Raw genomic sequence first — 20,933 nt, 5'->3', positions numbered from 1 at the left:
CCGAGATGCCCTTCAACAGATGACTGGATTAAGAAGCTGTGGTCCATATATACAATGGAATATTACTCAGCTATCAGAAAGAACGAGTTCTCAACATTTGCTGCAACATGGACGGCACTGGAGGAGATAATGCTAAGTGAAATAAGTCAAGCGGAGAAAGACAATTATCATATGATTTCTCTCATCTATGAAACATAAGAACTAGGAAGAAAGGGATAAAGAAAGGAGGGGTAATCAGAAGGGGGAATGAAGCATGAGAGACTATGGACTCTGAGAAACAAACTGAGGGCTTCAGAGGGGAAGGGGGTAGTAAGGAGGGCACGTATTGCATGGTGCACTGGGTGTTATACGCAACTAATGAATCATCGAACTTTACATCAGAAACCAGGGATGTACTGTATGGTGACTAACATAATAAGAAAACATTAAAAAATAAAACTAAAAAAAAAATTACTAAAGGAAATCCTTCAGACTGAGAGGAAGCGACACCAGATGGTAACTCACATTCACGGGAAGAAATGAAATGGTAGCTGTAAATAAAATGTAAATATATGAGTGCATACAAAAGGCTATAAAAATATATTCTATCATGTTTAAAATGCATAAGATTGAATAAAACAAATTTTAACATATAGATATAATACATGTAACAATAATTGTACAAAGGAAGAGAGGATTAAATGGATCTATTTTGGAACTTAAAATTCAGTATGTTGTCAGCGTAAAGGTAGGATTAGGAGGGAGTAGATTGTAGTAAGTTGGCCCAACTGCATATCCACATGCAAAATGATGAAACTGGATCCCTATCTTTTATCACACACAAAGGTCAACTCAAAATGGATTTAAAAGTTGATCATAAGACCTGAAGCGGTTTCCTAAAAGAAAACACGGGGTAAGCTCCTTGACTTTGATCTTGGCAATGAGTTTTTGGATTTGACAACAAAATCAAAAGCAACAAAAGCAAAAATAAACAGGGTTTGTTTATCAAAATAAAATAAAATGTGTCTGCATGGCAAAGGAAACCATCAATGGAATGAAGTGACAATTGTGGAACAGGAGAAAATATTTGCAAGCTATCTATTCAGTAAGGAGTTAATGTCCAAAATATATAAGGAATTCATATAACTCAATCACAACAACAACAAGAAAAGGTAAATAACCCAATTAAAAAATGGGCAATATATCTGAATGGACATTTTTCCAAAGAGGACATACAGATGACCAGCAGGTATATGAAAAGGTCCTCAACTTGATTAATCATCAGGGAAATGCAAATCAAAACCCACGGTGAGCTGTCACCTCAATCCTGTAGGCGGTCTGTTATCAGACAAACAAGATGACAAATGCTGGCATGATACAGAGTAAAGGGAACTCTCTAAGAGTATAACTGGTACAGCCATTATGGAAAACAGTCTGGAGCTTCCTCACGAAATTTAAAATAGGATGACAATATGAACCAGCAATCCCACTTCAGCTATTTCCAAAGGAAATGAAATCAGTATCTCGAAGATTATCTGTACTCCCATGTTTATGTCAGCGTTATTCACAATAGCCAAGGTATGGAAGTGACTTAAGTATCCATCAGTAGATAGACGGACAAAGAAAATGTGTGGTATATATGTATGCATACCTTAGAATATCATTCAGCCTTTAAAAAAGAAGGAAAGAAATCCTGCCATTTGTGACAACATGGGTGAACTTGGAAGGCATTAGGCTAGTGAAATACATCAGACAAAGAAAGATGAATACTGTATAATATCACGTGTACGTGAAATCTAAAAAAGCTGAACTCCTAGAAACAGAGAGTAGAAAAGTGGTTGGTCAGGAGTGGGCGAAATGGGGAAATGTTGGTCAAAGGCACAAACTTCCAATTATAAGAGGAGTAAGTTCTGGAGATCGCATGTACAGCATGGTGACTATGATTGATAACGCTGTACTAGATCATTGGAATTTGGTAAGAGTAGAATTTTAATGTTCTCACCAAAAAAGAAAGAAAAATATGTGTGAGGTGATGGATATATTAGTTAATTCAATGGTGGGAGTCCCCTCGGCACTGTGTGCATTTATCAAGCGAACATGTTGTACACGTTAAATGTATTACTATGTTATTTGTAGTTATACCTTAATGAAGCTAAATAGGGGGAAAATAAATAAAATTTATATGGACCCCAAAATTTATAGACCCCAAATTTCTGTTTTTGCTTAACAAGTTATATAACCATTTAATTTTTTTTAAATGTGTAAGAAGATTGAATCATTATATATCTAAGTAGCTTATGCTAGACATTCTAGCTACCTTAGATAGCTTAAGAATATCTACTATTTTAAAATGACTAATTTGTAAGATGACTAATTTCAGTAACTTTTCATATATAATTTTTGCTTAATTCAAAATCTTATTTAATCCCTATTTATGTTTTACAGAAGGCTAAAATTTTTGCTTTTTGTTTTCTCAGTTACTAAGATCATAGCATGCTCTGCTTGATATGAGGAGGAAAATTGCCTATAAATTGAGAAGCTTGTAAAACTAAACTGTGGGATCTAATTATAGACCTGAGCCTTTTCTTCAAGGAATAGGTCACCAAGTTTACAGTAAGAAAGGGAAAGGAAGAATGCTGGTTCCTTATCGTGAGGAATAATGTGGGTCTTCCGTCGGCCCTCATAGGAGGACTGTCTCTGGCAATAATGATTTAAGTGAATCAGGACTCAACATTCTTCTTCTTTTTTAAAATTTTGTTTATTCATCTTTGAGAGTATGTGTGTGTGTGCGCGCACATACTTGCGCGTGAGCAGAGGAAGAGGGTGAAATAGGCTCCCCTCTGAGCAGGGAGTCCCTCGTGGAGCTCAGTCCCAGGACCCTGGCATCAGGACCTGAGCCAGAGGCAGAAGCTTACCCGACTGAGCCACCCAGGCATCCTCAATATAACATTCTTAACTGATGCAGGTTTCCCCCGCTTCCGAGTAGAGCATGCCTGTGAAACCTCTGTAATAAGCCTAAATGGTGTAAAGGGAAGAAGCAGTCATCATCAAGTTTATATGGAAAAATTTTTGAGCATTTTCCAGAACCAAAACTAACCTTAGTTTGGAGAGCTTTTGGGTTGGTGAGCACACTGAGGTGCTGGGAGGGTGGTGTGCCTGCCCAGAGAAGACATGGGAGCTCTGTACCCCTTCCCGCATACCCTGCCCTATGCATAACTTCCATTCAGCTGTTCTGGAATTACATTCTTTATAATAAATGAGCAGTAGTGATTAAAAAAAAAAAGTAACCTTAGGACACATCTTGCTAAAGCACAGAATGAATGGAAAGAAAGCACAGATGTTCACAGACACAGTTCAAGCTCTGGATCCTGAGTTGTGTTTCCTGGGGAAGGAGACTGGCGGGGCCGCCGTCCCTGCAAAACAAACACTGAATGCTGTTTTCACTTTCTATCATTTTTCATAAAAGCGAAAATCCTCTTTGGATATCTTTTGGTTAATGAAAACAGCTACTGATGTCACTCTCATAAAAGAAAAGTGGCCTAATGTGAACTTTTGAGAAGCGAGAGATACCTGTATATCAAAATGCTACTTGGTGGTATTTGTAAGTCCAAATTTCTTCTGCTTGGGAAGTTTTTCCCAGGATGCCTTAATACTAGCTCAGAGTTCATATTTACTTCTCAGCTGAGGCACATGCTCAGAGATGCCTTCTCTCTCGATGCAGAGCTGTCTCTTCCCCCATGCCTAGCAGAGTGCCTGGGGTATAGTAGAGGGTCTATCATGGGGGAGAAATGAAACAAGAAAACAAAGGAGCTGCAGCTTACATCATGCCGCTGTGCTTACAACATCTGGGGGCGGGAGGGAAGGGAGATACAGAGGAAACCTAGTTATGGTCTTTACCAGGGAGCAGTCAGGAATGAAAATAAAGCCTTTCTGAAATAAGCCGTTTAAATTATTTTCTATAGGGGCTCCCCAGGTGGCTCAGTTGGTTAGGCATTTGTCTTTGGCTCAGGTCGTGATCCCGGTGTCCTGACATTGGGTCCTGCATCCGGCTCCCTGCTCCGTGGAGAGCCTGTTTCTCCCTCTCCCTCTGCTGCCTCCCACCCTGTCCCCGGCTTGTGCTCGCTCTCACTATCTCTGTCACTCTCTCTGTCTCTCTATCTCCCTCTCAAATAAATAAAATCTTCAAAAAATATATTTTATATATACCTTTTTAAATAAAGGGAGCCAGGACACCTGAGTGGCTGAGATGGTTAAGAGTCTGCCTTCAAATAAGGTCATGATCCCAGAGTCCTGGGATCGAGCCCACATCAGACTCTCTGCTTAGCAGGCAGCCTGCTTCTCCGAGAACTCTGCCTCTCCCCACTGCTCATGCTCGTTCTCTCTCTCAAGTGAATAAATAAAATCTTAAAAACAATAAATAAGGAAGCCATTATTTTACTAAGAATCACAGTGTCTAATTTGAGCAAAATGGAACATAATATACATTTGTTACTGTATTTTTGAAAGCTATAGAATATTCACAAAACCATTTTTATTGGAGATGATATATTGTGTGGTTAAAATGATTTATTTGTGTGGGTAGGGGACATGTTATATATATACATATGTGGTATACTTAGAACTTACGAAGTATAAAATGTGTTTTTATTTTATATAATCTGTCTGCATGCTCAGGGAAAGAAAACTAATTGCCATAAGATGAAAATTAATTGTAAGATCTTTATTTCTACAGATGTACGAAAAAGTGAAGAATGACAAAATACTCACTGTGGACAATGTGAAGAGTGTTCTCCTAAATCTATTTCCAGATGCTAATATTTGGGATATTTTGGGAATTCATTCTAAATATGATAATGACAGAAAGGTAAGTTGAAATGCAAATTTTCAAAAATATGATCCAAGACACGTTTACTATAATCTCATAAATAAATGATCTCAATATAGTTAACTTATGATTCGTATTTTAGACTCTCAGAAAGAAGGTATTTTAATGCCTCTGAATGATGCAAGTTGTATACAAGTACTCAAATTGCCATTATTGACCTTTTGAAAAGTACAAGAAAAGAGAATTGTCAGGATTTACAGGATAGGAAACATGAATGTAGAATTTTTTTTTTTTTTGATACAGCACAAGCGGGAAGGAGGGTCAGAGGGAGAGGGAGAAGCAGATTCCCTGCTGAGCGGGGAGCCCCATGGAGGGCTCAATCTCAGGACCCTGGGATCATGACCTGAGCCGAAGGCAGATTCTTAACCAATTGAGCCACTCAGGTGCCCCGAATGTAGAATTTTAAAGAATGTAATTTATATTTCTTAGGAAGAAATGGAAAGCTGGCTTTTTAGATAAATGCTAGGACAAAAACCAAACTTGGGAAGATGGAGCGTCACTGGGGCTGAATTTCTCATGCCCATACAGATCTCAGGTTTTTTAGATGGGTTCTTGCATTTTATAAGAATTTTTAGACCGCAGATCTGGTCCTGTCTGCATGCTAACAGTCGACGGTCGGGATCGTTGGTGTTGTAATATCCCACCTGAATGGGCCCCTGTATAACTCCTTAGTCTCAACTCTCACCACTCTTTCCTTGCTCTTCTGTTCTTGCCGCTGGGGCAGACTTGTTCAGGTTCCTGAATGGGCTCCTTCTTCTCACCAGAGGGCCTTCACACGCTTGTTCCCACCATTAGTTCGTGCACCCTGCCTCCCTTCTCTTCTAGCCTGTGTGTGCTTCTCTGTAGCTCTCAGCTTCAACGTTACTTTGGGGGGAAATAACACTTTGGGAAGAACTTCTGGGAAGCCTTTTCTGACCCTCCACCTGAGATTGTTGCTCATGCTAACATCACATGTGAAACCACACTGCATCCTGCATACTGCTGCTTACAGGGGCTGTCCATTACCTGCCTTCTCCCTGGACTGCATCCTCCCTAGGAGCAGGGAGCATGTCTCCTGTTGGGTCTTGCAGGCCCAGTGCCCAGCGGCTGGAACAGAGTGTGTCGTCAGTAAACATCTACTGAATGAAATGACCGAGGAGGCCAGGCCATCTGAGAGCGAGGGTTGTGTGGTAGGACGGAACTCCACGAGAGTGGTGAGGTTTTAGAAGCTGCTGCTCTGGGGGCTAGGAACAGCATACGGTGAAGCCATGTATAAAAAGAGCTATGATGCCGAATTCCTGCTGGAGTTGCCTACCATAAATTTACAGGAGCATCAGTTTCTTTTTTTTTTTTTTTTTTTTTTTAAAGATTTTATTCACTTACTTGAGATAGAGCGAGAGAGAGAGAGTGCACACGAGTTGGAGGGAGGGGCAGAGGGAGAGGGAGAAGCAGCCTCCCGCTGAGCAGGGAGCCTGATGTAGGACTCGATCTTAGGACCCCAGGATCATGACCCAAGCTGAAGCAGACGCTTAACCAACTGAGCCACCCAGGTGCCCCCCAATCTCTTTCTTTTTAAAGAAAGTCCAAAATACCAGGCATATGAATGAAGGAAGGTAGCTGGATAAAGTGCTGTGAGGTTGAGATGTTAGAAGCTGGATGTGGCATTGGCATAAGAGGTCCAAAGAGTGGCCCGTGAGAAGACCACTGGGGCGCGAGCAGGCTGCTTAGGAACGGAAGCGAGGCCAAGGAAGCCAGACACACAAAGCCAGAGGCCACAAAGCCAGTATGGTAGGAATTAGGGATTGTTTTCAGTCATGTAAGAATGGTTTTCCAAATGATAATTTCTAAACTGAGAACGAGTTTCATTGATACTTTTCATTACTATATTTTCATATAATTAAAAACAAAACTAAAACACCACCAAGAAGAACTTCCTTTTAGGGCCAAAGTTGCACGGAGGCATCTCTTTTAATAAAATTATCATGGACTAAGGAAATGTAGAAAGAAAATTATTTTTTTATAAGTACTCTTTAGGTACTCTTATGGGGAGAAGGAACACAAATTTCCTGTAGTGATTATGTAAACTCATGCAACAGAAAAGTAGTGAGTTTTTATATGTTAAGGATCCTATTTGCACAGGTTGAAAGCAAAAGGTTGCACCGTTTGGGTTTTAATATCAGCTGATGGTAAGTGGTAATGATAGGAGTCCTGGAAGTAATTCCATACTTAGACCTTACATGCTGTGCTTTTCTTTTTCTTTCTTCTTTTTTTAATAGAAGTAGGCTCTTCTGTTTGATACTCACTGATAGAGCACAGTTTCTGTTCAGACCTTACCTTCCTTAGGGACTGACTCGTGCAAGAATCTATTAAGCATGGCTGATAGATGCATAATGGTGATACTAAGAATCACTTCTTATGCAAGAGTAAACATTTTTTTCTGATTGATTTGCCCTTTTTAAAATGAGTCTGAAACTACTGATTTTTTTTTTTTTTTTTTTTTTACTAAGTGTGTATGCTTTGTTTCTTAAGAACCCTTTTCTGGTTCAAGTCAATTATAGTATTTAAAGCTTTTTATAACACCTTTGTACCTGAGGCTGTTAAGTGCATTAAAATAAAATACGTTCCTAAGAACAGCTGGTAAGAAATTTTCAAGCTGTTTATTTCATTGCAGTATATTGATTAAAAAGTTTAAAATATTATCCAAAATCTATTCAAAATCTAACTTGTATGTGGAAAGAAATGGATTCATTTATTCATGTCTATTGTAGGTAAATATAACAGCAATATCTGCTGCGATACAAATTAATTTGAGATATTATACAGCCAAAACGTACTACTTATTATCAGATGCCATTAAAAATGTCATCTGAATAACACCATGTTATCCTTAAATGTTGGTATTCACAGCCCAATATTATTGATTCTCATTAATTGGGTTTTTTATACATACCACATGTGGATATAAATGTCATTTCCAACTGGACTATAGCTACTTCAAGAAAGGGAATCTTATTCTTTTGTATCCCTCCAGTTTTGTGTTTGCACGTCTTAAGTTTTAGGTATATTTGCTGAGTTCCTGTTACAGTAACTGGGGCTTGAGCTCCCTTCTACCTCCCTACCCTCACTTGGTGTCTCCATGTCCAGGGGTGTTACTTAAAATATTTAAAAACTGTTGTGGCTTTGAAGGCAGCCAGTCAGAGTCAACCAGAAGCAGATCCCAGAGCTGGAGTGGAGTCTTTAGGCCCTCGTGCTGACCGTCACCCTGTAGTGGCGGAATCGTGTTGACATGGAGGGTCTGGGAAAGAGGTCAATGTGCTTCTCATGGGCGATCACCATCCCAGGACAGCAGCTGTTTACCAACTGGTACAGATATATTTCAATACGTTAAGAAGTGGTAAAGCCTGTCCAGTACAAACCAGCTGATTATCAGGTCTGTTTTTAACACATTTTGGTTAAGTGAATATTTAGTGTGTGTGACTTTTTAAGTATTCCTTACTTAGTAAATCAAATACTATGTGACTATCTTTCCATTTTTTAGCAACTTTTTTAAACTTTAAGAATTACTCCATTTTTTTTTTTACCCACTTTCCATCGTATTCTTCTTATTGCAAATGTATCCAGATAGTCAATACATAGGTCAGATAACCTATCCAGAAATTTTCTTACAAATCAACACAGCAATTAACGAACCGGCACCTTCCTCGTGCACAGCAGGCCCTAGAATGCCCACCCTTTCTCTAAAGTGAACTCGTCATGCTCTGGATCTGAATACAGCTTCCTTTCGGGTCTGCCTTTGCCACTTCATTTCACAAGTCTCTGCTTGATCTTGGGTTTTGTGAGCACTGTGCCTTTCCTATTTCTTATTTATTTCTGATTTTGCTTCTCTCCAAGTAAGCATGCATGATAGAAAAATTTTTTTAACTCTTTTATGGTTAAAAATTTAAAAATCTACATTTCCATCTTATAGGTAGTTGGTCTGGGTGATCCTTTTTCTTCCAGGTTTTGGAGGCTGTCTTTACTGCCTATCTCCTAATAGGCTACGAAGACCAGTGATATCATTCTAATTTTAATTCCTCTGTCTTTCTGCTGTATTTAATCGTGTATTTATGCAGATTGAAAGCTTTTAGAATCTTTTTCTCCCTGGTGTTTGGAAATTTCCTGAGAGTGTGTCTGTATTGATCCTCTTTCATTCAGTGTATTGGGTATTTGGTGAGCTCCTTCTACTGGAGATTTGTATCCATCAATTCTGGGAATTTCTTTATTTCTCTAATACTTTCGTTCATTTTCTCTGTCCTTTCTGAATCTTCTCAGTTGAGTCTCTATTTGCTTTCTCTCCTTTTTACATTCCTTTGTCCTTTTCGTTCAATTTTTAAAAATTTTCTGGAAATCTTTCTTATATCCTATACCTGTTTTATAGCATTCCGTTTTTCTTTCATGGACACGATATATATTTTTTAATCTAAGAGTGTTAATTTTGTGATGTGTTCTGCTCTCTGCATTACCTCTGCCGTCTACAGCTTCCCTTTTCTCATTCATTTAGATTTTTTTCTTTTGTGTTTGAAGCATCTGTCAAATGTCTTATGATATCTGGTTACTTTTCACACATAAGTATGAAACCCTAAAAAGCTGATGACAAATACATGGTTCTCTTGAGTTGGTGAGCCTCACTCAGGGAGCGGAGCTGACTTTCCCAATTAAAGCAGATTCTTCAAATAAGAATTCTTTATTTTGCTCTTAGAAGGAGTACATGTGGCAGACAAGGGGGTGCATGAGTCAGAGGTGAGAGCACAGGATATGTGCAGGAACAGGATGTGGTAGTGGCCTGGGAGTGAAGGACGGGCACTCTTCTTTGATCCCCGCCTGGTCTCCATCCCCTTTCTCTGCCTGCCCTCACCCAGGCTAGCCTTTGTGATTCAATTTCAGCAGAGATTAAGAAAAGCAGCACAGTGTGGCTTTGCAGGTTGAGAGAGGGGCCTTGAGAGGCAGCTGCCCTGTGCACAGACTCTCAGCCATGTCCACACCCTGCTCTCATCCTCCAGTCCAGGGCACCGAGTGTCTCCAAGGATGCTGAAAAATGTTCACGTTCTCTTCTCTCTGCGCAGATGTGACTTCCCTTTTTACTTTGCTTACCTGCTTTTATCTTTTCTCCTGTTTTTCTTCATCCTTGTGGGCTCACATTTTCTACTATTATTATATTCTCACTTTAGGAAAATGTGTGAGGAGAGAAGAGATGAGCTTGTGTGGATAAATCTACCACATTTAATCAGAAACCCACTTTTACTGTTAAAAAGTTCAGTAGTGAAATGAATATTTTTGTGGTGTTATTATTTTAAGGTATCTACAATCATTGCCTCCTAAAGTTACAAATGTTAAAGATTTTTGCCAAGATTAAGGACACCGAACACTGCTCAGAAATATTAAGTTCCTTGTGTGTGTGTGTGTGTGTGTGTGTGTGTGTGTGTGTGTGTACAGGCTTCTCTTGCTGCTCTCAGTTTACTGCTCTCCTTCCCTGTGGCTGTCCTGTAGCGATGGACTGCAGCTTCAGTCTCCTATTGGCCCATTTTTCCCCAAATCTGTCCCACCTCTGATTTAGGCCAGACTCTGTGTTACTTGAGAGCCCTTCAGTCATGCTTGGTCTCCCCCTCCCCAATCCCTGCCCCTCCCAAGCATTATTCTAGACATTCATCAGTCCCCTAAGCCCCTTTTCCACCTTGTTCTTCACTCCTAGAAAATCATTCTGACACCTCCATCACAAAATAAACGAGTATAGGCCCTCATTCTCTAAACTCATGTTCCTGTAATTTTCTCTCTCCATCTAAACACCTGTCCTTTCAAGAGATATTTATTTATTGAGTACTTGTAATGTTCTAAGTACAGTACGTAAAAGAATAGAGCACAAGAAAGATCTCTTGAAGAATTTTAGTAAAAAAAATAAAAATGTAATAGAACAGAGAGACAAATTCAAAGAAATGAAAATAAGAATAAATGGTAAATAAGTAGAGGCTCACTTCTGAAGACTCAGAAATAACAGAGAAAACAAAGGGAAGGAAAGCATCAGAGAAATAACACAATGAAATCCCCAAGATAGACGGACACGAGTGTTGGCTGGAAGGGGCCCACCAGCCACACAGCACATAGGAGGAGGGAGGAATGCTCTGGGGATGGACATGAGAATTCGTCTCTGAATCGGGGACGGTAAGCTGAGTCCTGGAGTAGGAGGAAGAGCTGGATGCAAGAAAACAAGAAAGTGACAGGAGATTAACCTCCCAGAGAAAAATGTCAGGAGGTCCTGGGCTGTGAGGAGGTATGAGAAGCTGGTGTTGCCGCTGTATGGATAGCAGTCAGCTGCTGCGTTTGTGTCATGGAGGGAAGGTCACAGGGTGAGCTGGAGAAGTAGGGGACCAGCTTGCACAGTGAACAATATGAAATTGAACTCGGAACAGTGAAAGACCTTGACAACAGTAAAAAGTCTGAAGATATTAAGCAGTGAAGAGACCACGACCTGCTTTATTTCGAGAGGACATTGTCCGTTATTTTGAAGCAAGTGTTGGAGGGTAAAAGTGTATGGGGTTATCTGTAGCTCAGAAGAGAGAACCGACAGAAACTGCCCTGCAGCTCTTAGAAATGGCAGGAAAGACCATGAAATCAAAGAGTTTGCAGGCATCATGTCTGTGTTTCTTGTGTTCCCAAATGCTGCCGCAAGTTCACTTTGGATCCTGTTGCCGCCACCAAATCTATTCAATAACAAAAATTCAACCGAGTAAGTTTTAAAGATCTAACTGGCTTTTTAAAATAATTCATGACTAGGACAGCGTCCCCGTGTCCCGTCCCCGTCTAGCAAATAGAGGGATGCCCTGAGGAGCTAAACCAAGTGGAAGGTTTTGCAGAAGGAGGGTGGGGCAGGAATGTTATTAGCAAAGGAAAGGGATTGTTTCCCTTAGGGGAAAAGCAAGGGTCTTACCAAGCAGACTACCTCATCTTTGAGGGATGGAGTGGGCCCATGTGGCAAACTCATTGGTACTGATCTGATGGAAAATTTTCTGACTAATGGTTATGACTACATTTCTGAGGGACATTGAAGCTGCAGTTAGATTAGATATTAAGCCCCTGTTTAGAACTCAGTCTAACAGGCTAAAATTATAGAATTCAGTGTCATTGGCTTATTTGTGGTAATTAAAGCTTTTGGAATGGACAGGTTACCTAATTAGAAATCAGAGTAAATCAGAAGAGGGCCTGTATTTCTAGCAGAGACCTCTTTCTTGGGTCCATACCCATGTGCGCAGCTATCTGGGGCTTGCCCATAAGCATCTTAAAAGAATCCAAAACCAAGCCCATCATCTTCCTTCGGACCCCAAATGTTATTTTCTTCTTTATGTCCTACACTGGAGGGTAGCATCGTCATTTACCCTGGCCACCAATGCTAGAAGCCTAATGGTCATCCTAACCTGCTGCTTCTCTCATACCGTCCCAAACAGTATGTTGTTAGGTTCTGTCCGTCCTTCCAGCTGAATGTTTCAGATCTCCCCTTGTTCATTACCACGAATTTCTGTTTGGCTCTTGCTTTTTCTTTCCCACACTAGTGCAGGAGTCCCTGACCAACATTCCCAGGGCCCGCTCTTCCATACCCTTCCTCCTCACCGTTGCCACTGTGGTCTTTTTTTAAAGAGGCAAATCTGATCATATTACTTATCATTATTTACCCTCTTCCTAGATGGAACTGACCATGTGGTCCTTGGTAGCCCTGGATGCCATGTTCACACTTGTTTTTAATGTAGCCATCTCTTCTCTGGTCCACTGTAAGTTGCCTTAGGATAGAATTTGCATTTTATTTATATGCATTCATAAGCCTAATATACCATAAGTGTCCAGTAAAGGCAGAGATAATATAGTCCAGTGAATGCAGAGAAAATATAGTGATTAAGAGTTCAGACTCTTGGTCAAAGAGCTCTAAGTACAAATCCTGTTTCTAAAATGCAGTAGCAACACAAGGAAAAAAGACAGGTGTTGGCGGGGGTGCGGAGAAAGGCAAACCCTCTTACGCTGTCGGTGGGAGTGTAAACTAGTGCAGCCACTCTGGAAACCAGTATGGAGATTCCTCAAGAAGTTAAAAATAGAACTACCGTATGCCCAGCAATTATTCTATTTACCCAAAGGATACAAAAATGCTGATTAGAAGGGATACATGCACCCCGATGTTTATAGCAGCATTATCCGCAATAGCATTATCTACAATGGAAAGAGCCCAAATGTTCATCGACTGAAGATGTGGTATATATAAGTGCAATGGAATATTACTCAGCTATAATAAAAGAATGAAATGTTGCATTTGCAACGACGTGGATGAAGCTAGAGTGTATTATGCTAAGTGAAATAAGTCAGAGAAAGACAAATACCCTATGATTTCACTCATGTGGAATTTAAGAAACAGAACAGATGAACATGGGGAGGGGGATAGAAAAGAGAGGCAAACCAGGAAACAGACTCTCAACAGAACAAACTGAGGGCTGCTGGAAGGGAGGTGGATGGGGGGCTGGGTTCAGTGGGGGATGGATATTAAAGAGGGCACTTGTGATGAGCACTGGGTGTTGTGTATAAGTGATGAATCACTAAATTCTACACCAGAAACTAATATTGCAGCTGTTAACTAATTTAAATAAAAAGTGAAAAATAAAAATTAAATGCAGTAGCTGGGTGGCACTGGAGGTCAGATGCCATCTGTGAAATGGAGGTAATGGTAGTACTTAGCTTCACAGAGTAATTGTGGCAGTGTTGGCAGTAATAATTACAATAATGCATGGTTTTGAATAGCAAATGACTTGTTTAGTCACACTCTATCACTCACAAGGTAAAATCCAGATGTTGAGTGCCTCCAGGATCAGGCCTCTGCCCCTGTACTGACCACACCCATACATGTAACTCTGCCCACTGTAGACACAGAAAAGTACTGGCCATTACGTAAACACGCTGAATTCGCTTTTCCCTTCCATTCCTTGCTATGCTGTCTCGCTTCACACGGGATGTCTTTTTTTTACTTTATCTTCATGGCAAATGTTTACTCATTCTTTAAGACTTTCTGTGCCACTCCCTCCCAGAGGCTTCTTTGACCCCTTCCTCTCCTTACTCAAGCTTGGCTAGACTCTTCTTCCTGGCTCCCAGAGAACCTGTTTTGTGTCTGTGTGAACCGCTTGAGGGAGGACTTTCAGCTGTAGTCACAGCATCTAGCCTAATGCTGATGGCATGACTTCAGTAGATGCTTATTAAACAAACGAATGCAAGGATGAATGACTCTCTGATACGGGTAAATGATGTTTTTAAAAAAATGTTATGCTCTGTACAAGGGTCAGCAGATCCTGCCCGCCCGCTGCCTGCCTTTACACACACAGTATTCTCAGGACCTAGCCATGAGCATGCATCCGGGTGTTGGGTGTCATGGCTGGATGACGGCATCAGAGCTGTGTAGTTGAGACAGAGCCCGGAGGGCCCACAGAGCCCGAGATGGGTACTAGCTGGCCCTTCACAGAAAAAGCTTCCTGATTCTTGCTCTATGTGGGTAAATTATTTTCCTTTAAAAAATGTTTGGAAAAGACATGTGGAATTAGCAAAGTTCACATTTTTTCCTATGGCATGTAAAAATGTGGCAGTGTCCGTCCCTTGTCTTTCGTATGCATTTCTTTTCCAGACAGCCATATTCTGTTTAACTCTGGCATTTATGAACTAAATAGGAAGGAGCAAGCTTTTATGAGATGACTGGCCTGGGTCCTTTGCCTCAAGCCCTTTATAATGGAGAACCCTTTAAGCTTGAACAGCTGAATCCTGAAGAGCTGGAAACAAATGTTCTTCACAGAATGGTGGATGCCACCATAAATTTACAGAAGGAAATTTTCATGGTAGGTAAGCATTTATGGGAAAATACGTGATAAATGATGTTTTGAAAATGATGTTTTGTATTAAAACATCTTTTCATGGCGATAATTTCCATCCTGATCACTTAGTAGTGAATTTAAAAGTAGTAATTAGTTAATTAAGTTTACTTGTGCATAGTTACATCAAAAAATTGCTTAACTGGTAAGAAAATTCAAATTTTTACAGGCAAATTTGTGGTAAAATTTATTGTATGAATCCTAATTGCTTACATTTATTTATTGTAGTTAAGTGTATTCTGTGCAAAACTTTAAAACATATGTATATAAATTGCCTATATTACCCAAGTAATATTTTTGTTCTCGTAGGGCACATTAAATGATCGAACAAATGTAATTGATTTCCTTATGGAAAAGAATAATGTTGTACCCCGTGTAAATCCTTTGATTTTGCACACAGAATGGCAGTACCTTAATTTAATATCCACATCAGGTAAAATAATCTCTCCATGTACTTTCTACAAATGCTTATTGAGTTGTGAATATTTTATTAATTGGCATTTAACATTTAATATGAAAATTTTCAGTAACTGCTGATGTTGAAGATTTCTCTACGTTCTTTTTCTTGGATTCACAAGATAAGAGTGCCGTAATAGCAAAGAATATGTATTATTTAACCCAAGAAGGTAATAAGCATACTTTATTTTCCTGACTTTATTCTTAAAGTAGCAAACTTCGTAATTTTAGTAAGGTGGTTGAATAATGAATTTGTGTGTTGCTATTTGACTAGGGGTCTGGTTTTCAAGAGAGTCTGTAGTTTGTTAGGATATAAGCATTGTGCTGAGAAACTGCCTTCGACCCTACTGAATCATATATGCACAGGGGTTCATCTTGGTTTTTTGCCTTTTCTCAAAGCAAGCTATTCCATTTTTCACCTTTTTAAGAAAGTGGTAGAACCTTTTTAGGACTGTGTAAACTGATAATTTATACTGCATGAAGAAGAGTATAATTCCCAGATCACAGGAGAGTGGTTCCCTACTGTGATTAAACAACATCTGGAGTTTTGCTTACGTTGAGGATTATAATAAAGGAGAGGAGACTGATAAAGGAAGGTACTTGGAAATACGAATTTAGCCTGGACAGGGGAGTCTGCGGTGGGGCCACACGTTTGTTCTAGACTACAGTGACCTATTCACATAGGCAGAGGTAGAATTTGGTTGGTTTTGTTTCGTTTTGTTTTGTTTGACCATCTTTGCTCTAGAGAGAAAAATGAGAGCCAATACATGTAAGATAAGAGAAGGCTGCTTTTTATCTTGGTGTATAAAGCAGTTATCTAACAGAGTGATCTCAAGACAGGATGAACTGTGTAGTAAGGGATATGTTTTTGTATGTGAGTTTTAAGCAGAGGCCACCCAACCAGTTTTTTAGAGTGCTTTGGAGTCAAGTTTGGACCAAATGGCCACAGAATTATTTTCTAACAGATCCTTGATTTGATGTTCTTGAAGTGGTCTGTCTCCAAGAAGTCCAACAAATGATAAAATATAATGCAGTTCTGTGTTACGGCAGAGTAAGGTCCTGACTATGTTTAATGAAGAGAAAAGGAAACAGAGAAACAGGGAATAAAAAATAGGAGAAATCTATCAGGTTCTGTGGTGTATTTTGAAAATTGTCTCTGGACATCAGGGTAAGGTAGCCTATAATTAATGCCCTTTGGTTAAATCTCTAACAATTCAAAAGAATATTAACCGAGAAACACCTACTTTCCTCTTTCTTACAGTTACATAAATGTGTAAAGAAATAATGGAGTTGTGAGAAATTTTCTTAGCACTTCTGAAATATTTCTCAGTTTACTATGATGGTAAAATAATGCATGGTTTTTAATAGCAAATGACTTGTTTAGTCACACTCTATCACTCACAAGATAAAATCCAGATGTTGAGCGCCTCCAGGATCTGGCCTCTGCCCCTGTACTGACCACACCCATACGTGTAACTCTGCCCACTGTAGACACAGAAAAGTACTGGGGCATTAGAAATCATTAGAATTCTTTACCTTTCTTCTTTGAAAAGAATGTGCCACTGCTGCCTTACCCTTAAGTTGCTTCAATTTGGACTCAATGTTAGCCTTCTCTTTGTTAGTTTTTGTATAGTTAGATATTACTGAGTCTGATAGCAACTGTAGCCTCACATCTATTCAGGAATAAGTTTTTGGTATAACAGATTTTTTGTACTTGTTTTAAGTAGGTCATGTGATCTGAGGGACTGATTTTTTTTATAGTTTTTAATGGCTAGACAAGTATTATTTCAGGTGATAGATGCTGAGCCTTGGTGAAATTAAACCCATTTAACTGACTTCAGAGTTAAAAATTGTTTCTCTTTGTGGCTTTCAAATTTTTCTGAAAAAAAGAACTGTATTGCTGTTGATGGCACAAGGTGATGTGGATTAGACGAAGTTAATGATAGCCAGAAGTTTGAAGTAAATGAATTTGTAAGCTAGTGAAATATTGCTGTTTTTAATATCACTGCTAAGCTTTGTTGTATCTAGTTTTACATAGCGGGATATAAGTATTAATTTAAAAAATATGTAGCTGTAGCTGGAAGAACAGTTTTGCTTGCCAACACTGAAAACATAATAAGCATAATACAATTTTTGTCTACTAATAAAAGTATTCCACAGATATGTCCCTTAGGAACTATTCTTTCTTTTTGGTATCTGAGTTTCTATAAGCTTATAGAACACTCTTCTAGTATTTTTATATGCATGTGAGTAATATGTATGTGTGTATAATCTTTAGCAGTATTTGCTTATTTTTAAAAAATTAAGTTTAATATTTTAATACTTTTTAATGTATGTCGTTAACTGGAAATGTTCCCTGCTTTTAGTTTGATTTTTTAAAAAGGTAGTTTGACTAAACTATTTGAAACTTTCAGAGGATGATGTAATTTCTTCAGTTACTCTCTGGATTATTGCTGATTTTGACAAACCATCTGGGCGAAAGCTACTGTTGAATGCATTAAAGTTCATGGTGAGTATTTAGATATTTATTCTTTTTTTAAATTTTTAAATTTTTTATTAACATATAATGTATTATTTGTTTCAGGGGTACAGGTCTGTGATTTGTCAGTCTTACACAATACACAGTGCTCACCACAGCACATACCCTCCCCAGTGTCCATCCCCCAGCCACCCCATCCCTCCCACCCCCTCCACTCCAGCAACCCTCAGTTTGTTTCCTGAGATTAAGAGTCTCTTATGGTTTGTCTTCCTCTCTGGTTTCATCTTGTTTCATTTTTTCCCTCCCGTCCCCTATGATCCTCTGCCTTGTTTCTCAAATTCCACATGTCAGTGACATCATATGATAATTGTCTTTCTCTGATTGACTTATTTCGCTTAGCATAATACCCTCTAATTCCATCCATGTCATTGCAAATGGTTATTCTTACTACAAAAATTTTAATTTGTTAATTTTGAGAAAGCCAAATGAAGAACATGCATTAAATCTTTATTCCCCTCCATATTAACATTTTAAGTACCTCAAGTTGTTGCTAAGGAAACTTAAGACAGGAACTCCCCTGCAAAATTCCTATGTTCAAATCTAATCCGCAGTGTGATAGTATTTGGAGGTGGGACCTTGAGATAATTAGGTCATGAGGTAGAGCCCTCATGAATGGGATTAGCGCCCTTGTAAGAAGAGGTCAGAGAGCCTTGCTCACTCTCTTTCCATCATGTGTAGTTACAAGGACAAATCAGTAGTCTGCAACCCAGAAGAGGGTCCTTACCAGAACCTGACCAGGCTAGCACCCTGATCTCAGGTTTCTAGTTTCCAGAACTGTGGGAAATAAATTTCAGTTCAGTTGCCACCCTGTTTCCGGTTACTTTGTTGTAGCAGCCCAAACTAAGACTTAGCAGTTGTAAATAGGCTATTAAAACAGAATGAATGGTTCTAGACCCACCATTACATGGATGACCCCAGATCTGCTTTCTACCAACAACACTTTATAATAGCAATTTTTCATCATATTATCAGGCAGCACTTTATTTCTCTGATTATTTAAGAAAAAACAAATTTATCTCACTGAAGAGTATTTTAAGCCTTAAATCAACCTTAATTTTTTTTGTTATTAGAGAATTACAAACCAATATATTTCAATAGGATACCTTTCTATATTTATTTAAAAATCCTGTCCCAGGGGCACCTGGGTGGCTCAGTCAGTTAAGCATCTTACTCTTGATTTCAGCTCAGGTCATGATATCAGGGTTGTGAGATTGAGTCCTGCATCAGGCTCTGTGCTTGGTGTGGAGCCTACTTAAGATTCTCCCACATTCTAAGAAAAATAAACAAAAAGCAAAAAACTCTTTTCTAACCTCTCTCTCTCTCTCTCTCTCTCTCTTTTTTTTTTTTTTTTTTTTTTTTTTGGTTAAGATTTTATTTATTTATTTGACAGAGAGACAGCCAGCGAGAGAGGAAACACAAGCGGGGGAAGTGGGAGAGGAAGAAGCAGGCTCCCAGCGGAGCGGGGAGCCTGATGTGGGGCTCTATCCCAGGACCCTGGGATCATGCCTTGGGCCGAAGGCAGATGCTTAATGACTGAGCCACCCAGGCGCCCCACCTTCTCTCTTTCTAAGGGAGCATAAAAGTCTGTCTAGATTAAAAACACCTAAGAAACATAAACCAAAATATTTTATGAAATTGTTTTGTATTAGCTAAGTGTAAATCTATTGCTGATTACAAATTACCCCATAACTTAATGGCTTAAAACAACAAACATTTATTTTTCCCACTGTCTGGGGTTTAAGAATTCAGGAGTGGCTCAGGTGAGTGCGTACAAAGCGTGAGTACAAAGAAGTAGGGGTCATTGGGGGCCACCTTGGAGGTGCTCAAAAATAGTTAATACATTTTAAACAAAACGTAACATTAGCTAGGACAGTTTTCATGTCACGTTAGATAATCTCAGAACACATTCTGGGTTCTCTAAGTGGCCTGCAGACCAGTACATTCCAGAAGGTGTGTTTGGGATCTATGGAGTATGTCACTTCTTCCTTCTCTTTTTTCTCAAGAATTTCTGGTAGCATGTTCTTTGTGAGGCTGACAGACTGCCTCTTCCCAGTAGTTACAATGTATATGGCTCTCCCATTAGGCACATATTGGTATGTTTAATGGTGTCCCCACATTTCTCTGTGGATCTCTTCATTTTTGTTCATTCTTTTTATATTCTATTTTTTAGATCATAGTTCTTTGGATTTATCTTTAAACTCAGCGATTCTTCCTTCTGTCCACTCAAATCTGTTGAACCCCTCTGAGTGAATTTTTCATTTCAGTTATTGTACTTTTCAACTCCAGAGTTTCCATTTGTTTCTTTTTTATAATTTCTATCTCTTTGTTATTATTCTCAGTGCAATAACTTGTTTTTACCATACTTTCCTTTAATTCTTTAAACATGGTTCCCTTTAGTTCTTTGAACGTATTTCTATGTCTGTTAAGTCAATTATCTACTTCAAAGATAGTTTCTAATGCTTGGTATTTTTCCTTTGCATAAATCATACTCTCCTGTTTCACTGCATGTCTCATAATTTTTTTATTGAAAACCGAACATTTTAGGGGCGCCTGGGTGGCACAGCGGTTAAGCGTCTGCCTTCGGCTCAGGGCGTGATCCCAGCGTTATGGGATCGAGCCCCACATCAGGCTCCTCCGCTATGAGCCTGCTGCTTCCTCTCCCACTCCCCCTGCTTGTGTTCCCTCTCTCACTGGCTCTCTATCTCTGTCGAATAAATAAATCTTTAAAAAAAAAAAAAAGAAAAAGAAAACCGAACATTTTAGCTAATACATAGTAGCACATTTGGATACCATAACCACCTCATCCCCAGGGCTACCCATTGTTTGTTTGATCATTTGTTTATTTGTTTAGTGATGTGACTGAACTAACTCTGTAGTCTGTTTCCCTCTCATTGTTTATCTCTGATGTTCCTGCTTAGACTTTTTCCCTTGTTTTTATATTTTATCTTGGTTTCCTAGAGACTGCCTCTGAATCAGCAAAAGCCAATTATCACTCAAAGTTTGTGCTTAAGTCCCCATAAGTGGTTAGATGTTCACCCTTTACTGTTGGATGTGTACTTGACTTAAAGGCTACTTTCCCAGTTCAGGAATTTTATGATTTTGCCCCACATTCACCTATGGGAAAGTGTCTTGGAATTTCCCTTTCTCATTACTCCTGAGAAGGTTCAACCTTTGA

General features: G+C 39.2%; 1 protein-coding gene across 3 annotated transcripts in view; it reads left to right on the top strand.

Annotated features, from left to right (window-relative positions):
* UGGT2 (UDP-glucose glycoprotein glucosyltransferase 2) overlaps nt 1-20,933 on the top strand; it is a 186,003-nt gene that overhangs the window by 86,827 nt on the left and 78,243 nt on the right. For all 3 annotated transcript variants that reach the window (XM_002918641.4, XM_034665381.1, XM_034665382.1), the window contains 5 exons: nt 4,712-4,843; nt 14,566-14,730; nt 15,073-15,196; nt 15,291-15,389; nt 17,634-17,728. In XM_002918641.4, the coding sequence (XP_002918687.2) occupies nt 4,712-4,843; nt 14,566-14,730; nt 15,073-15,196; nt 15,291-15,389; nt 17,634-17,728 (615 nt within the window). The remainder of the gene's footprint in view (nt 1-4,711; nt 4,844-14,565; nt 14,731-15,072; nt 15,197-15,290; nt 15,390-17,633; nt 17,729-20,933) is intronic.

Source organism: Ailuropoda melanoleuca, chromosome 7 (genome assembly GCF_002007445.2).
Source record: "Ailuropoda melanoleuca isolate Jingjing chromosome 7, ASM200744v2, whole genome shotgun sequence".
Taxonomy (NCBI): Eukaryota; Metazoa; Chordata; class Mammalia; order Carnivora; family Ursidae; genus Ailuropoda; species Ailuropoda melanoleuca.
This window is presented reverse-complemented; position numbering and strand designations above follow the sequence as displayed.